Raw genomic sequence first — 19,991 nt, 5'->3', positions numbered from 1 at the left:
AGGGGCCCTTGATGAGGAAGACTGTGTGTTGTGAAAGTGTAGGTACACGGACCCACAACAGGGGGCGCAATGAACGGACAATGGAAAAAGGTAAGAACAAGTTTTACTGTTGTGAAATTAGCACAACTGATACAATAATTCACAATTTGGAGGTGTAAGCCGAAATCTGCTGGTGTCTTGTGGGCAGGCCCGAAGGTAGGAGACGTCCGTCCTAGTCGAACCGGAACCACCCAGATTTCCTCTGCCACCGAAACCCAGAAGTACTGGAACCGCCAAGTCCCGAATTCCCAGGTGGCCACTGCCTTCGCTCGTCGGATCCGGTACTGCTGGCGGGAAAGAACACAAACACACTGGTTGGGATGCGACCGCACCCAGTAGATGAGAGGGGCAAGCCGCCTCCACCTCTTGTCACAATAAGCAGGAAGGTGAGTACTTATCCGATCACTCGGCTTTCGGTAGTCAGCTGTCCTGAAAGGTTTAACAAGTATTATAGGATTATACTTAAATAAGCTGCAGAGAAGATTACCTTAGGCTCAAGGCGATATCTCGGCACTGAGGTGGAGACGCTGTCCTGCTGATATACCTCCGTCCTGAGTGCAGTCAGCTGTGTCCAGTAATGGGTGACAGCTGTCACCCTGGCAGCCTTCGTCGGCGGCAGCGCCCTCTGGTGCCTGGAGCCCGCACTCCAGGCAGGGCGCCCTCTGGTGGTGGTGGGCCAGCAGTACCTCCTCTTCAGCGGCCCACACAACACTGTGGTGATGTTGAATACCTCAAAAATGTGACCTGATGCTGATGTAACAAAATCTGCCACTAATGAACTAATGTATCCAGTTCATAACTCAAAATGTCACTCACACGTCACTGTAGCCGAGCAGCAGTGATTAATATATTTCAAATCTCATGAAATTTCACACGATTTATTTTTACCCCCAAAGGAACCAAAAAATGAAGAAGCACCTTGAAAAAGTTGAAATTTGTTTTTCAGGACCACCCTAGTATCCAAGCTCCTTTGCAAAATTCCATTCACAAGTTGTGTGTGATCTGTCAAATCATCCTCACCGTATGGACAATGCCAGGGAGCTCAACTCCAGCAGCACAGCCAGCACTGCCACAGCCATGGCAGCGGGAGCCGGGGGACCCACATTGGCTGGGATCACGACAAATGGAAAGAAGCAAGCCAGGGTCAGGGCCAGGAAGACAAAACAGCTGAGAAGCACATCCAAGAAGGAGCTAAAGGTGGAGCTGGCAAAGGTCTGCACTTGAACCTGGTTCTTCACCTGGATTTATGAGTAGCAATGTGAGAAGAAGAATCATTACATCATTATCCTCATGTGATTATCAAGAGTCGGCACAATACCATACGTCGACCAGCAGGGGGCCACGAGCATGTAAAAGGTCAACACAGGCAAAGCAAAACTGGCCCTGGCTGTGTGTGTGTGCGTGTGTGTGTGTGTGTGTGTGTGTGTGTGTGTGTGTGTGTGTGTGTGGTGTGTGTGTGTGTGTGTTCCACTAATGTGGCACAGAAATTTAAAAAATGGAGATATGTCTGCAACATTCCTTCATGCATTACTCACAAACACAGGCGCCCACAGTTCTAGCACACTATCTGACACGTTTTATATCTCTGTGGTTGATTTCTGTTTCTTACATGTTTCTATTAATTTTTGCATTGGGGGGTGTTTGTGTGTGTGTGTTTTATTTGTGATGCTGTTGTGCTGTGTTTGTGTACCTCCTCTTGGTAGCTGCTACGATAGGCTTTTTCCAGAGGTCGCTCAAGGAAGTTCAGGCTAATCTTGTTGATGGGTGGCTTGAAAAAGTAGTCCTTCATCAGACTGGGAACCAAAAGGAAACAGTTCATTTCTATACAAAATCAGCTTTCCACTGAAAAAAACCCACTAAATATCACAACACAACAATGAAACAAAATGAATGTTTCACTGATTTATTACTAAAAAGCCACCCCTGAGATTTCAGAGCAATTCTTCAGTTTAAAAAAATGCAAGTCTGCATCTTTAAATTAACAGCTGATGTCACGATGTGGAACTTTATGATGATGGTGATGTGATGTGAAATTTGTGATTCATGGACATCTCTGGAAGACATCAACAGTTTCAAAACTTAGTACTTTGTCAACTTTGTGAGACAATTTGTTTTTATGTTCACAAGTTGTTATTTTGCAACATGGTTACAAGGAGTACAAGTGGTGAGTAGATGAGCTTAAATACTTGGGGTCAACTATCTAAAATAATGGAGACTGTGGTAGACAGGTGAAGAAGAGTGCAGGCAGGGTGGAGTGAATGGATAAAGGTGACAGGAGTGATTTGTGAATATTTGCATTAGTGAAGGGGAAAGTCTACAAGACAGTAGTGAGACCAGCTATGTTGTACGGCTTAGAGGTGGTGGCACTAAAAAGACAGGAGGCAGAGCTGAAGAAGTTGCGATTTTGTTTGGGAGTGACAATAATAAACAGGATAGGAATGAACATGTCAGAGGGACAGCTCAGGTGGGAAAGTTTGGAGAGAAAGTCAGAGAGGTGAGACTGAGATGGTTTGGACATGTGCAGAGGAGGGACCCAGAGTATATAGGGAGACAGATGCTGAGGATGGAGCCACGAGCAGTGGTGGGCACAGCAAACCAAAAAGTTAGCTTTGATACCCATTAATCTGCTAACTGAAAAGTTAACTTTTATAAAGCTAAACCGATAAACCCCTAAAAAATTTAGCGGAAGTTACAGCTAAAAGCTAAACTGATAACTTTTAGTATTGACTCCAGTACACTGGCAGCTACTGATACTTCTGAGTAAATTCAAAGGCAATCACAAACAAAAACGAACCAGCGTTTCTGTCTAAACTCAGCCTTCTCTCAGCAAAAGAGACCTGGTGACTAGAGAGGAAAAAAAGGGGATCAGGGTCATTTGGGAAGTTCTCTTGTCATTTTTATTTAAAAAGAGGAAACACAGTTGTTTGACAATAAATGGCTTCACCCAACCACTAACCATGAGTGAAAAAAAAGTTTTTGTGTTGTCATTCATATTCTCTTAAAAATGGCCAAAAAAGCAAAAATTCTGCCAGGGTATGTAGACCAGACTCAAAGGGGTGACCGTCTGCTTGGGCCATGCTACAGACACAATTGACAATACAAATATACAGGTGTCGAACCACGGATATTCTGTTTGGGAGGCAAGAGCGCCACCATGCATTGTGCAATGTACTAATGAATTGGTCTTCTTAAATCATCTGTTTCAGCCTGATATAGCTTTGTCGAATTTAAACACTGATATTTTCAAAACTCTCAATGTTAATATACATAATTTAGAAAACTATCATGTCTGTTTAGAACTGAGTAGACTATATTAGTAGAGAAAAACAGATGCGTCAAGATGACCAATACTACTTCTTCTTTGTCTTTCGGCTGTTCCCGTTAGGGGTTGCCACAGCAGATCAATCGTTTCCATCTCACCCTGTCCTCTGTATCTTCCTCTGTCACACCAACCACCTGCATGTCCTCCCTCAGCACGTCCTCCCTCAGCACATCCATAAACCTCCTCTTTGGCCTCCCTCTTCTTGCCTCCTCAGCATCCTTCTCCCTATATACCCTGGGTCCCTCCTCTGCACATGTCCAAACCATCTCAATCTCGCCTCTCTGACTTTGTCTCCAAACCGTCCCACCTGAGCTGTCCCTCTGATATGCTCATTCCTAATCTTGTCCATTCTCGTCACTCCCAAACAGAATCTCAACATCTTCAGTTCTGCCACCTCCAGCTCTGCCTCCTGTCTTTTTGTTAGTGCCACCGTCTCTAAGCCGTACAACATAGCTGGTCTCACTACTGTCTTGTAAACTTTCCCCTTCACTCTTGCTGATATTCTTCGGTCACAAATCATTCCTGCCACCTTTCTCCACCCACTCCACCCTGCCTGCACTCTCTTCTTCACCTCTCTACCACACTTTCTATTACTTTGAACAATTGACCAAAAATATTTAAACTCATCTATTTTCACCACTTCTACTCCTTGTAACTGCACTATTCCACTGGGCTCCCTCCCATTCACACACATGTACTCAGTCTTGCTTCTACTGACTTTCATTCCCCTTCTCTCCAAAGCATATCTCCACTTCTCCAGACTAGACTCAACTTGCTCTCTACTCTCACAACAGATCACAATGTCATCTGCAAACATCATAGTCCATGGGGACTCCTGTCTGATGTCATCCGTCAACCTGTCCATCACCACTGCAAACAAGAAAGGACTTAGAGCTGATCCTTGGTGTAATCCCATGTCCACCTTGAATTAGTCTGCCATTCCGACTGCGCATCTCACCACTGTCACAGTATTCTTGTACATGTCCTGCACTACCCTATCATACTTCTCTGCCACTCCAGACTTCCTCATACAATACCACAGCTCTTCTCTTGGCACCCTATCATAAGCTTTTTCTAAGTCCACAAACACACAATGTAACTCTTTCTGGCCTTCTCTGTACTTCTCCAACAGTATTCTCAGAGCAAACATTGCATCTGTAGTGCTCTTTCTTGGCATGAAACCATATTGCTGCTCACAGATCTTCACCTGTTTTCTAAGCCTAGCTTCTACTACTCTTTCCCATAACTTCATGCTGTGGCTGATCAACTTGCCTCTGTAGTTACTGCAGCTCTGCACATCACCCTTGTTCTTGAAAACAGGAACTAGCACACTTCGTCTCCACTCCTCAGGCATCCTCTCACTTTCCAAGATTTTATTAAACAATCTGGTTGGAAACTCTACTGCCATCTCTCCTAGACATTTCCATGCCTCCACTGGAATGTCATCTGGACCAACTGCCTTTCTACTCTTCATCCTCTTCATAGCAGCCCTCACTTCTTCCTTACTAATCTCTTGTACTTCCTGATTTACTCACCACATCATCTAGCCTTTTCTCTCGCTCATTTTCTTCATTCATCAGCTCTTCAAAATATTCCCTCCACCTTCTCAGCACACACTCCTCACTTGTCAGCACATTACCATGTGCATCTTTTACCACCCTAACCTGCTGCACATCCTTTCCAGCTCTGTCCCTTTGTCTGGCCAATCGGTACAAGTCCTTTTCTCCTTCCTTACTATTCAACTTCTTGTACAGCTCGCAATATGACTTTTCCTTCGCTTCTGCCACTTCTCTTTTCGCCTTATGCCACATCTCATTTTACTCCTGTCTTCTTTCTTCATCTCTCCGACTATCCCAAAACTTTTTTGCCAACCTCTTTCTCCTTATGATTTCCTGGACCTCTTCATTCCACCACCAAGTTTCCTTGTTTTCCTTCCACTGTCCAGATGTCATACCCAGTACTGTCCTAGCTGTCTCCCTCACCACATCTGCAGTACTTTTCTAGTTGTCCAAAATTGCTTCCCCTCCAACCACTGCTTCTTTCACCTGCTCGCTAAATTTCACACAACAGTCTTCTTCCTTCAGCTTCCACCATCTGATCCTTTGTTGAGCTCTCACTCTCTTCTTCTTCTTTACCTCTAAAGTCATCCTACAAACAACAATCCTATGCTGTCTAACGACACTCTCTCCTGCTACCACCTTACAGTCTCTGATTTCTTTTAGCTTGCATCTCCTATAAAGAATGTAGTCCACTTTTGTGCACCTTCCTCCACTCTTATATGTTACCCCGTGCTCCTCCCTTTTCTTAAAGTAGGTATTCACCACAGCCATTTCCATCCTTATTGCAAAATCAACTACCATCTGTCCTTCCCCATTACTATCCCTGATACCATACCCACATATTGAATTATTACACATTTTTACACATTTTGCACATATTATTCAAAGCAACATTAATGCAACACTTGCGATAAAAATAACCCAACACAAAGTCAGATGGAAAGAGGATACCTGGAAAAATTTCACACATTTTGGTTAACTGTGTCGAAGCAAACACATCTATGAGTCTTTTAATTAGTCACCAGCTCATGAAGTCCACCTTCAGTTTCTTGACTCACCTGTCCTCCCTGATAACATCCACAAAGTGGGCGTCGCTCTTCTCTTTGAAGTTTTTTGCACGCAACTGGATTAAGGCGGAGTGGTCCATTCTAGTACCTGCTGCACCAGTGCCGCCCACCATGCCTGCACTGGTTCCAGTACCCGTACTGGTGCTGGTCTTGTTTTTCTCCTGCAGCATATCACTCAGAGAACTCTGGCTGGCTCGCACGGGGTCCTCCAGAGGCAGACTCAACAGACCATTGGCTGCCCTGGGGCTGTACCCTGGGATGAACTGAAATGGGACAATGAAACAAAAAGGATGATGAAGAAGAGAATGAATCTAAGAGCCGATCAGCATTTGACATTGTTATGAAGTCTGTGTTTTGTACCTTGGCACTGCTGGTCTTGTGTTCTTCTTGGCATCCATTCAACACAGTGACCTCATCACTTTGATCCACCACCGAGGACCGGACCACATTACACGACACACATGGACGCTAGAGACAAACAAAATTTAAGTTAAAAATATTTGTAAAGTCTAAACTCTTACATGTTTGTTCTTGTTGGAGCTTATACAGTAAGCTAAATTGACACATGGCACAAAGCCAACAAGCATCACCTCAAGGAGATGGAGGAGCATGAGGTCAATGCAGCCCAGGGGGTCCATTCAAAAAGTGTTTAACTTTATTTTATCCCACAGAAACAAATGAAGCATGAAAGTTGTTGGTTGGTGGGGAGGTGTAGGGGACCTTCTTACACAGGCATATGTTTTTTCCTTCCTGGAGAGCCATCCATCACTAGCACTCGGCCTTAGAGTGAACACATGTTCTGACCACCTGTCAAATTCTCATTTGCTATGACATGAATGACAAATGCTAAAACAGAATGACTTGAGCAAAGATATTACATCAAATGTAGCCAAAAGCTTGGTGATACCCAGACATAAACCCTTTGCAAAATTCAGCAGGCTTTTGGCGATGATGCCATGAGCATAATGCATATAAATGAGTTGTATAACCACTTCAAAAATGGGTGCACATCAGGGAAGAGCACATCAGGGGAGAGCCAAGCAAGTTCAGATAGGCCATCCAGAAGCAGAAATGACTGAGTGTTTGACTTGAGTGATGGTCCTGGATGACCATCGTGTCCCCATCCAAGAACTTGCGGACGAGGTGTGAATAAGCACGTTTAATATATTCCATTCTGACTGCAGAGTTGGGCATGCTGAGAGTGTCAGGAAAATTTGTGCTGAACCCACTAGTGGTGGAGCAGAAGCAACTGTGTCTGGAAGTTTCGAAGGACATGCTGGAATGCGAAACAGCAACCCGACCTCCTAAACACAGTCGTCCTGAGTGATGAGACGTGTTTACAGGTACCACCTGGAAACCAAAACTGAGTTTGTAACTGCTATGTTAACCTCCAAAAGTGTGAATCACCTGCAAATCGTGAATTATCTGCAAACCGTTAATTGCAAAACGTGAATACTAAAATAATATCGCCCAAACCGTGAACGAGAATCTCACAAAACGTGAACGCAGGTCTCGGAAAACATGAATATCATTCATGATATATGTTTTTTCAGTTTAAGTAGTTTATGGATTTCAGTTTACTGCAGAAAATCTTGAACGCAAACCTGATCTCCACAAATTTTTTTTCTTTTTTTGGCTGGGGTTCACTACAGCCTGAGGAGGTGATCCCAGCAGCTCTCGCTTCTGGAGTCAAGCGCCCGGTCCCGCTGGGTGTGTCCCGCTCCAGGGACAGTGTCAGGTGAGGAGACTGACTGGGACCTTGGATGGTCAGCCTTTCAAACTCACTGAGGACAGAAACCTCCCCCTCTGGTAAACGGCTCAATAATCTTCAGAGAAACATTGTAGAAAAACAAACAACACTAGTTTCTAACCTCAGGAAGGTACACAACGAGCTACAACCTTATTTTGTCTCCATATGAGCTGTCATCAGAGCTGGAAAAATAATATTGACCTGAACGAGCAGACAGCGGAGAAACAGAAGTGTAGGGACGGTCTACAAGGTGCTTTTGCAAGACACCAGAAAAATACTCAATAAATTCAGGTGTGGTAATACCAAATTTACTGAACACAGTGGTCTCCTGCTGGTTATACGACAGCACTCAGTTTGGAAAAATGTCATTGTGAAAGCTTTGGAGAATTTTTTATTGTTTAAATTTTCAATAGTTTCAATGTCATACGTTGTAGTGACACAAAATTTACTCTACACATCAGTGGGGTCCTGCTGGTTATACCGCAGCACTCAGTTTGGAAAAATGTGCAAAAACTGAATTTTAGTGATTTTTTTTAAATCATTAAAATAAGTCATAAAGAGGGCAATAAAATTCACTAAAATTCAATTTTTGCCCAGTCAAACTCCTCACCTGACACTGTCCCCAGAGTGGGGCACTCCCAGCAGGACCAGGTGCTTGACTCCAGAAGCGAGAGCTGCTCGCATCACTTCCTCAGGCTGTAGTGACCCCCGCAAAAAAAAAAAAAAATTTTGTGGAGATCTGCTTTGCAATCAAGATTTCCTGCAGTAATTGACCCGTAAACTGAAATCCATAAACTACTTAAACTGAAAAAACATAATATCATGAATGATATTCACATTTTGCGAGACCTGCGTATACGCTTTGTGAGACTCGCATTCATGTTTTGGGAGATATTTTTTTCAGTATTCACTTTTTGCAATTAACGGTTTGCAGATAATTCATGATTTGCAGGTGATTCCCGTTTTGGGGGTTAACAGTTACCAGAGGTGTCAAATCCGGCTTCAGAAAGTAAATGTCCAGCCACATATTTCTTCTATCTTCCTAATAAACCAGCTGATTGTAATTAGTTCAGCTCTTCAGGCAGGTGGATGAGCTAATAATTGAGATCACTTGTTTTAGGTGCGCAGATAGAAGCAACACATGGGAGGGTTTTTACTTTCTGAAGCTGGATTTGACACCTCTGACAGTTACCAATATCATTAGTTTTGCTTTTATTCACAAACATTTCACTTAAATGTTTCTGTGTAGGCTCTCAGTTGTCCAGGTGGTTTCCATAGTAGAGAAGTTTGAATCTTCGACTGGACTGGGTTGCTTGACGTGAGGACGTTTCGCTTCAAATCACAGAAGCTTCCTCAGCCAAAATTCTTGCTCTGGTAGTCTGACTTCTGTCTTGACTCTTGTAGAGAAGAATAAACCAGAAGCCAACAAAAGCTGGAGTTTTTAACCTAACCAGACCCCTCCTACCGAGAGGCCGACTGCTATAGGCTAGTGACTAAACAATAGCTCTAATTAGCACCTATTGTGCTCTAGTTAGCACTGTCCTAATGATGGGATGGAAGCCTCCCCTGATGGCTCCCTTGACGACTCTCCTGATGACGTGAATGACTCATTACCATGAACAAAAGACTGAAACTGCTATGACCTGAGTACCCCATTGTAAACAGGGGACAAAGCGTGTCTGAGACCCGCCCCCCGGTTAAGGCTGGGTTTCAACTGTTTTACAAAGAATGCTTCCTTGACACCTCTCTCAAACCATTTCTTCTCTCTGGCTAAGATTTTAACTTCCTTGTCCTCAAACGTGTGGTTAGTGTCTTTCAGGTGGAGATGAACTGCAGACTAAGCAACCTTTAAACAAGAGGCTATACCAGCACCGCAGAGAGGTTGCCAGTGGACCTCAGTCTGCCATAACTGTCCATAACTTTGTTTATGTCTGTGAGGACCAAAAACCTTTTTTAAAAATGTGAGGGACAGATTCTTTTTGATGAAAACAAGCTTCTCTGTGTTATCAGCTCTATTTTTATCTACAGTCTGTGACACTGAGCTAAACAGCCTTCCACACACAGTGTTGCATGGCATTTCCATGACACGCAGAAGCAAAACGGAGTAATTTTAACATTATTTTATTTTTTATTTGTGGATCATGGGATAATTTCCTCACGTTCAGACAGAATAGCCCGTTGCCCGTGGTAAATGGGCCATTAACGAGGAGTAGTGAGCGTGAAAATCCCACATTGAGAGGTTGACATCACACTACTGTAAAGGCTTATCGGGTCAAGGAGTATCGGTTATGTTTTATGATTACAAGTACAAGTAAATGAATACGGGATTGGGCCGATACCTGATAATGGTATTGGGATCGGTGCATCCCTACTTAATATGTATTATTTGTTTAATAGTTTCTGTACTGTGAATAAACTGTATTATGAATGGAACCAACTGTTTCATTTCATTGGTTCAATTAGTTATCTTGATGAGACACATGGGGTGTGCAGCCAGTACATTCTGAGTACCGGTCCCAACCCCAGATAAATGAGTAGGGTTCCGTCAGGATCCAGCGTAAAACAAGCTAAAAACAAAAACTACAGCAACAAAAAAACATGCAGAGTACAAACTGAATCGCCATACCGGATCAGTTGAGGCCCAGGTTAACACTACCACCACCTTTACAATTGCACAACAGGGTGCCGGTGGAAACTGGGCTTTGAGGCTAAGAGGAAAACTACATGGGTAGAAGTGAGAGTCAGGATGTTGAATGTTGGCAGTATGACTGGTAAAGAGAGAGAGCTGGCTGATATGATGGACAGGAGTAAGGTAGATATGTTGTGTGTGCAAGACACCAAGTGGAAGGGAAGTAAGAGCAGGAGCATTGGCAGTGGGTTCAAGTTGTTGTATCATTATGTGGATAGGAAGAGAAATGGTGTTGGGCAATTTTAACGGGTTAGAGTTAGAGTTAAGAGCGTGTTGGAGGTTAAGGGAATTTCCAACAGGGTGATGAATGTGAAGTTGGAAATTCAAGAGGTGAGGATGAATATCATCAGTGCATATGCTCCACAGTTAGTTGCAAGATGAAGGAGAATGAAGATTTCTGGAGAGAGTTAGATGAAGTGGTGGAGAGTGTGCCCAAGAATGAAAGAGTGGTGATAGGAGTGGACTTCAATGGGCATGAAAGAACAGAGGTGATGAGGAAATAATGGGTAGATATGGCATCAAGGACAGGAATGTGAAAAGACAGACATTAGTTGATTTTGAAAAAAGGATGGAAATGGCTGTGGTGAATAACTACTGTAAGATAAGGGAGGAGCACAGGGTCACACATAAGAATGTTGGAAGGTGCACACAGATGGACTACATTCTTTGCTGGAGATGCAAGCTAAAAGAAATTGGAGACTGTAAGGTGGTAGTAGGATGTGTGTAGCTAGACAGCATAAGATAGCGGTTTGTAGGACGACTTTAGAGGTGAAGAACAAGAAGAGAGCTCAACAAAGGATCAGATGGTGGAAGCTGAAGGAGGAAGACTGTTGTGTGAAATTCACTGAACAGGTGAGAGAGGCACTGGATGGAGGGGAAGTAATTTTGGACAACTGGAAAAGTACTGCAGAAGTGGTGAGGGAGACAGCTAGGACAGTACTGGGTATGACATCTGGACAGTGGAAGGAAGACAAGGAGACTTGGTGGTGGAATGAAGAGGTCCAGGAAATCATAAGGAGAAAGAGGTTGGAGAAAAAGTTTTGGGATAGTCGGAGAGATGAAGAAAGTAGAGAAGAGTACAAGGAGATGTAAGGCGAAAAGAGAAGTGGCAAAAGTGAAGGAAAAGGCATATTGCAAGCTATACAAAAAGTGGAATAGTAAGGAAGGAGAAAAGGACTTGTACCGATTGGCCAGACAAAGGGAGACTTGTCGGTGGAACGAAGATGTCCAGGAATGCATAAGGAGAAACAGGTTGGCGAAAAAGAATTGGGATAGTTGGAGAGGTGAAGAAAGTAGATCAGCGTAGAAGAGGATGCGACAAAAGGCGAAAAGAGAAGTGGCAAAAGTTAAGGAAAAGGCATATACGTAGCGAGCTGTACAAGAAGTTGAATAGTAAGGAAGGAGCTGTACCGATTGGCCAGACAAAGGGCCAGAGCTGGAAAGGATGTACAGCAGCTTAGGGTGGTAAAAGATGCAGATGGTAATGTACTGACAAGTGAGGAGAGTGTCTTGAGAAAGTGGAGGGTTTCATTTGAGGAGCTAATGAATGAAGAAAATGAGAGAAAAGGCTAGATGATGTGGAGAGAGTAAATCAGGAAATGCAAGAGATTAGTAAGGATGAAGTGAGGGCAGCTACAAAGAGGATGAAGAGTGGAAAGACAATTGGTCCAGATGACATTCCAGTGGAGGCATGGAAATGTCTAGGAGAGATGACAGTGGAGTTTTGAACCAGGTTACAGAGGACAGGGTGAGATGGAAACACTTGATCTGCTGTGGCGGAAGCAGCAGAAGGAGCAGCCAAAAAAAGAAGAAGAATTTAATTATCTTGATCGTCACCTGATCTTGGCATCCTGAACCTTTTGGGAACTTCCATGTTTATGCTTAACCCTCATCAGTACACATCGTGAAACTTACTAATCTGTACACCTGTGGTACATGTAGATCCCACCAGAATGTCTTCTTTTATTACTGTTGATGTTTTTATTTCTGCCATTCTTGTAGTTATCTGTAATGTACAGTGCATCCAGAGGGCATTCACAGTGCTTGCCTTATTCCAAAATGACAGTTACAAAGTAACTGTGCAACACTGTAAAAGTAATCAAATTACTGATTACTCCTTGATTACTCTCTTTCTAAACATTTTTACTATACGTAGTATTCGTCGCGTGCCGTGTGACTGGGCCATAAAGTTCAGTGTAGGTTGAGAGACGACAACTGTTTTTTCAACTTGGAGCTTCTGTACAAAACAGCAACAGCTCGCAGCTCACTGAAAGTGGGCGAAGTCAGCGGTTCAGCCGAACCCTGATCTCCCCCGGCACAGGCCAGTTTTAATGCTGCAAATGACCCACAGTACAAAAATAAAACTAATGCACAATGACTTGGTGAAGTAATTTTAATGTGATTACTGATTTGGAAAGATTAACACTTTATATTACTCGTTACTGGAAAAAGCGGTCAGATTAGAGTGATGCATTACTAAGTAATGTGTTACTGTAAGACCTTTGAGACACAAATGTGGGGAACGGTACACTAAAAAAAACTGACTCATTGGATTGGATTTCCATCTAATAAATATATGTAGTCCCAATGAAATTAAATTAAATTACCTCACATGGATGTGTGTTTTTTTGAGTTGGGGCTACATATATTTATTAGATGGAAATCCTGCACAAAATTGAATTGAGTTCATCTAATGAGTCAATTCAATTCTAATGAGTCTTTTTTTTTTTTTTTGAGTGCACAGAAATATTTCTGCTGCTTTGAAGGTCCCAATGAGCACAGTGGCCTCCATCATCTATAAACTGAAGAAGTTCAAATCCATCAGGACTCTTCGTAGAGCTGGCCAGCTGTCTAAACTGAGTGATCGGGGGAGTAGGGGCAGTGGTGGGCACAGTTCTGCTAATCTGCTAACCTCAAATTATCTAACGTAATGTTTTCACTATCGGATTAGCTTTTCAGATAACTTTGAAAACCATCATCGGACCAATTATCTTCCGATAAATTTTGGTCCGATAATTTTTAGATCGCTAATATGTTTTTGTAGGTAAAGTGAATAAATCTTAATCAGTTAAAACATTTGTTAAGTCTGATATCAAAGATTTTAGATCTTACCTGTTAAATGTTTTGTAGCAGATAAACAGCCCTGTTCTCTGTAAACAGAGGAGAGCTGGCTTCAGGAGAAACCGCTCTATCCTCAGAGAAGAGCTGGTCACAAGATAATTGCTCTTGACACCATACTAACTCACCGGCAATATCAGACATGTTATTTAAATTAACATCACTTCTAAAGTTTTATAAAGTGAAAACATCAACTATATGTTTTAGTTTTAAAGTATTGCACTAATTTTGAAGGTTTTAGTGTGGACATGCTGTGTCCAGGTGCGTTATGGGTAATCTCAGTAAAGTCACGACAGGAGAAATGCATTTGAGACGCTCTGATCAGGCTCCACACGGACAACAGCATTAAACTCTTTGTATATTGTGCCTAAAACTCTCGTGAGAATATATTCTCTGGGTTTACAGATGTTATTGTGTTTGTTTTATGTAAAAATGCCAGAAGAAGCTCAGGTTGCTTCTCCACACAGATTAAATGTAACACATGGATAATTTTGGAATATTTGTTTTCGCAGGTTTTCACAGTCTCTACTGCCATCTACTGGTCAGTAGTGTTCATGGCAGTATTTGCAGTATTGAGATATTCCATAATCCTTTGTGCAACTGAGAGTTGTTGCATCCTCTTGCAGCAGCTAAAGAAATAAAAATGTACATTTTGGTTGTATAATGTTCATTTACAATTGTCGCCGTGGATTTGGTTGTTTAAACAGCAGCAACTCTCTGGTGCACGAAAAAACAAAAACAAAAACAAAAACTGGTACGCAAAGGATTATGGGTACCGGTCTGAGCATCTGGGTGCCAGTAGATGGCAGTGTTCTCTGCATTTGGACCCCAGTTATATCAGACAGTTGAAAAATCACAACTTGACTTTTGGCTTTTGCAAATGGCTTTTTTTAAACATATGAATAAAACAGCATATTTTACAAAAGCACATTTATATGTAAATACCAACACACATGTCACGTCACATTAATGTGTTGGTTTTTACATAGAATGAATGAGTCAACCAATCAGTGTTAGCGGAGGCTCATTTACCCATAATCCCTTTGGCATCTGTCTGTTTGTTACAAAACTTCAGAATTAGTGCATAATTTAAAATTAAAAGATATGTGTTATATTTTAACTTTGTACAAATGACAGAATTCACATTAATGGAGTTATTTTTTCATTAAAAAAAAAAAAAAATCAAAACCACAAGTCAAAACTGCTTTATTTTCCAAGACCTCTGCCTCACGGTGGCAAGGCTGTATCCTGTTAAGGAATAATGGCTTGTTTTGTGTGTGTAGACGTGACCTTAGCTAATCTCAACTGCTTCACTGCTGCAAAATATGTAGTAAACAGGAGCTTCCAGCAGTGGGCAGGACAGAAGACAGAAGTTGTTGCAAGTGTACCGGAGACAATACTGAAAGTTATCGGTTAGCTGTAGCTTCCAATAAATTTTTGGGTGGTTTATTGGTTTATCTCTATAAAAGATAACTTTTCAGTTAGCTGATTAGCTGTTATGGAAGCTAACTTAGGTGTTAGCTGTGCCTACCACTGAGTAGGGGCTTAGTCAGGGAGGTGACCAAGAACCCGATGGTCACTCTGTCAGAGCTCCAGCATTCCTCTGTGGAGAGAGAAGACCCTTCCAGAAGGAAAACCATCTCTGCAGCAATCCACCAGTAAAGCCTGTATGGTAGAGTGGCCAGACGGAAGCCACTCCTTTGTAAAAGGTACATGGCAGCCTGCCTGGAGTTTGCCAAAACTCACCTGAAGGACTCTCAAACCACGAGAAAGAAAATTCTCTGGTCTGATGAGATCAGACCAGAGAATTTTCTTTCTCATGATTGAATTCTTTGGTGTGACTGCCTGGCGTCATGTATGGAGGCAGCATCCCTACAGTGAAGCATGATGGTGGCAGCATCATGCTGTGGGAACGTTTTTCAGCAGCAGTAACTGGGAGACTAGTCAGGCTTGAGGGAAAGATGAATTCTGCAATGTACAGAGACATCCTGGATAAAAACCTGCTCCAGAGCGTTCTTGACCTCAGACTGGGGTGATGTTCATTTTTCAGCAGGACAATGACCCTAAGCACAAAGCCAAGATATCAAAGGAGTGGCTTCAGGCATACTGCTGCCAAAGGTGCATCAACAAAGTAGTGAGCAATGGTGTGGGCATATACTTATGTACAACCCCAATTCCAATAAAGTTGCGATGTGTAAAATAAAAACAGAATACAATGATTTGCAAATACTCTTCAACCTATATTAAATTACGTAAATACACCATAAAGACAAGATATTTAATGTTCAAACTGATAAACTTTATTGTTTTTGTGCAAATGTTTGCTCATTTTGAAATGGATGCCTGCAACATGTTTCAAAAAAGCTGGTACAATGGTATGTTTGCCACTGTGTTACATCACCTTTCCTTCTAACAACACTCAGTAAGCGTTTGGGAACTGAAGACACTAATTGTTGAAGCTTTGTAGGTGGAATTCTTTCCCATTCTTGCTTGATGTACGACTTCAGTTTTTCAACAGTCTGGGGTCTCCGTTGTTGTATTTTGCGCTTCATAATGCGCCACACATTTTCAATGGGGACAGGTCTGGACTGCAGGCAAGTCAGTCTAGTACCTGCACTCTTTTACTACGAAGCCACGCTGTTGTAACACGTGCAGAATGTGGCTTGGTATTGTCTTGCTGAAATAAGCAGGGACGGCCCTGAAAAAGATGTTGCTTGGATGGCAGCATGTGTTGCTCCAAAACCTGTGTGTACACCCCCATACAATCACAGAAGCTGGCTTTTGAACTTTGTGCTGGTAACAATCTGGATGGTCTTTTTCCTCTTTTGTCTGGAGGACACGACGTCCATGATTTCCAAAAACAATTTGAAATGTGGACTCATCAATATCTCCTTGTGACTTTGAAATTGACCCCAAGGTCACCATAATCAACTGGTGTCGCGGGACCACCCAAGTACACTCTTATACTAAATATGAATGAAATTGGTTCACTGGTTCTTGAGATATTTCGCTAACAAGTGAAAACAGACAAATGGACAGACATGGTGATCACGATATCCCCCGTATTTCATACCTGGGTAATAAAAAGTTGAACAGAACGAAATTACTGAGTGAATGAATGATGTGACCATCTCTTTGTTTCAAACCCACTAGCAAACAGAGGAGGTTACATGGTCACCATGCCTACCGTGATCTACGGACATTTTCATGAGATGGTCACTGGACGAGGAAAGAACTGTCTAAAAATACATCTTATACCTTTTCATTTAATTCCATTAAAATGACAAGATTTCCATTTTATCTTCTTTAACACTAGTGTCTCATGACGCCACAAGGAACTGATGAGAAATCAGTTCTGGTTGCACACCCCTCTACCAGCTGACATGTGGCTGAGTGTTCTACAAGTGCATAAGTTTAGTTTTTCTTGAGACTTACGCCCATTCTGTCTGAGGTTTGATGGGGCAGCAGAGGCTCAGCAGCATGTGCTCCTCCAGGGATGATGTCTGGAGCGTGGGGCTGAGGACCAAAGGGTAGACCAGCACTGATGAAGTCCCCAACCGATAGTCCCAGCTGGGAACAGCCACACTGGGTATCACACTCCAACTTTCTCCCTGAGATCAGGTAAGTCTTCATGCCTAAAGGACACAGACATAATAGGATGTTCTTTAAACCACGGCTTCAAAATTACATCATTCACAGTATTCAGGACCACAGTTCCTAACTTCACACTACTCGTGTACATGGTGGACACAGTAATATCATTTTACACCATTTGCACTATTTGTACATAAACAGAGACTGTGTAACGTGATACACAGCACTGATACTGTAATGTGGTTACAGAAAATCACCCACCAGTATTCTGTAGTCAGAGGATGGATATATGAATATTTCCAAATACGAGGTCTGTTAGAAAACTATCCGACCTTTTTATTTTTTAAAAAAACTATAAACTATTTGAATCATGTGTGCTTGCATCAGCCAAGCTTGAACCTTCATGCGCATGCGTGAGTTTTTTCACGCCTGTCGGTTGCATCATTCGCCTGTGGGCAGGCTTTGAGTGAGCACTGGTCCACCCCCCTCATCGGATTTTCATTGTCAGGGAAATGGCTGAGCGATTGGAGCAGCGCTGAATCAAATTTTTCCAGAAACTGTGAGAGACAGCCAGGTGGAAACCATTCAGAAGATTCAGACGGCTTTCGGTGAGGATACTCTGGGCGTCACACAAATTAAGGAGCATTACAATCAGATTAAAGACGGCCCACAGCGGCGGAGGGCGCGACGCGCTCCGAGCGGCCATCGACAGGCTGAAAGGACCAGATCATTTCCAAAGTGAACGCTGTGTTGATCCGGGACGTCGTCTGACTACCAGAGAAACTGTGGAAGAGGTGGACATCAGTACTTTTGCGGCACATTCCACTGTTACAGGAGATTTTGTAATGAAAGAAGTGCGGAGGAATTTGCGCGTCAGGACGGAGCCGCAATGGCGCACAACTAAAAGCACGTCCGTGTTGGAAACCATTCAGAAGATTCAGACGGCTTTCGGTGGCTTTTCAGTCGAGTGAGTATCCGAGAAATTGTGTAACAGCTGGGCATGTCACAACTTGTCCTGTGAGGTGGAAGTGGCTAGTGCACATGCACTCTACATTCGCGTGTCGCTCGTGCCGGAAACCCATTCGAACAGCAGGCAAGATGAGGTCGCACTGCCATCTGATTGTGCTCGCAACATTCGCATGGCATGTCGAATGTAGGTTGAACAAACTGTACCGTGGCCAAGGCGTAGCACAAAATCACCGGCCATGTGGAACACTGGCTGAATGGCGCAATTGAGGCAGCCTTCACAGCAGCAGCGAAATGACTGCAAATGGCGTGCGAGTACCCATTCGACCCACTCTTGCCCAGAGTCCAGGTGTCACCCACAAACATCCAATACTCGTAGGGCACGTAGAAAATGCAAGGCCATTCGCGCTGCCAGCACGAAAGTAGAGACAGGCAACCACTTTTGAGCTGCTCTAGGTGTTCAAAAGCTCAAAGGATGGTCAGTGTGTTGTGTCCTGAGAGTGAGTCGCTGGCCGGAAGTCAACGGACACGGCCCCTAGTCTGGAGTGGCAAACGGCAGCTCCAGTCTGCACAGTACCAAAACAGGACATAATAAAATAAATAAATAAAGAGAAAAAAGAATCATGTCATGTCAGCTGGACAGCTGGAAACGTGGAGCCAGCAGATGTGTTCATGATTTGAGTGCATCAATTCATTCATGTCAGTTCATTATTTCCTTGTTTGCATCCATGGCCATGGTTCATGAACATAAAGGAACAGAAGGATGATAATTCTTGGAGTGTCTGCTCTTTATAACAGGAATTAAATATTTTAACAAACAAAATGAAATCCATTTGTTTTATCATTTCCAACACAGACTGTCAAGTCATCAGGCATCAATTACAAATCATTACCAGTAACATGATTGTCTTACATTTAAACAGTACATTCATTGTTCTTATGTTCTGTGCTCTCTCATTATTTGGTCCTTACACATTTTCATTGATTTATGTACATTTGTACAACATTTAATTGCTTCCACTGCTGTGTGAGTGCGAGGTGGTATCACACCTCTCAGGTGGTCGCACTGTGTTCGTGCACGTGCACACGAGCACACACAAAACCACAGCTGCAGGACTGTATACGGCTGTCCAACTGTCTGTCCCTCCTGACAGTGACTGAAATTTTTTGAGATTCACCAATTTGTTTTTTTAGGCCTTTTTTCAGCCAGTTTTGCCCTCATTCACCCAACTGCGTGTTATGTGTGCAGTGTCGGTTCTACACTGAATTACTGCCTGGGTGAGACCCTCTCTGAGCACCCCCCCCCCCCATTTTTTGTTTTTGCTTCTTTTTTTTTTCCACAAACAGCCATTTTTTATTATTATTTTTTATATATATCTTACAAGTGCCCCTGAATTTGCAATTTGAAATTGACATCAAAAGACCACAGGCTACAATTGAACGCTTATACAAAATATACATGAATTGCAAATCTGAATAAACATGCCCTTACATGCTAAATATCTGTCACTTCAACTTTATTAATCTGTCTTTCAGGGAGGAACAATTAGATCTTTTATTAAGGTGCATATTTGTCTCAACATTTAGCTTAATATTTAGCATGATGTTTTGAAATATTAGGCTAAATGTGTAAATATTTAGCATGAATTAATATGCAATAGTTTTAGCTTTGACAGAAATTTGATTATGTAGTCTTTGCCTTTTTTTTCTCCCTATTTTTTGGTCTTCATTTGTGGGTCAAAAGAAAATCTAAACTGAAATGTTACTCGTATTCCCATGCCAATGAAATCAAATGTGATTCTTTTTCGCCATCAAATAAACCAGTTAATTATGAAGATAAGCCTCATTTAAAATTTTATTATTATTATTATTTTATTTTGTCAATGTA

General features: G+C 42.5%; 1 protein-coding gene across 2 annotated transcripts in view; it reads right to left on the bottom strand.

The window, feature by feature from the left end:
- adcy9 (adenylate cyclase 9) overlaps positions 1–19,991 on the bottom strand; it is a 208,710-nt gene that overhangs the window by 63,455 nt on the left and 125,264 nt on the right. For both annotated transcript variants that reach the window (XM_034187828.1, XM_034187829.1), the window contains exons 2-6: positions 16,979–17,178; positions 6,348–6,455; positions 5,979–6,250; positions 1,730–1,832; positions 1,060–1,277 (exon numbers count right to left, since the gene is read on the bottom strand). In XM_034187828.1, coding sequence (XP_034043719.1) covers positions 1,060–1,277; positions 1,730–1,832; positions 5,979–6,250; positions 6,348–6,455; positions 16,979–17,178 — 901 coding nt within the window. The remainder of the gene's footprint in view (positions 1–1,059; positions 1,278–1,729; positions 1,833–5,978; positions 6,251–6,347; positions 6,456–16,978; positions 17,179–19,991) is intronic.

Source organism: Thalassophryne amazonica, chromosome 15 (assembly GCF_902500255.1).
Source record: "Thalassophryne amazonica chromosome 15, fThaAma1.1, whole genome shotgun sequence".
Taxonomy (NCBI): domain Eukaryota; kingdom Metazoa; phylum Chordata; class Actinopteri; order Batrachoidiformes; family Batrachoididae; genus Thalassophryne; species Thalassophryne amazonica.
The sequence above is the reverse complement of the archived record's forward strand: the minus strand, read 5'-3'. Positions and strand labels throughout refer to the sequence as shown.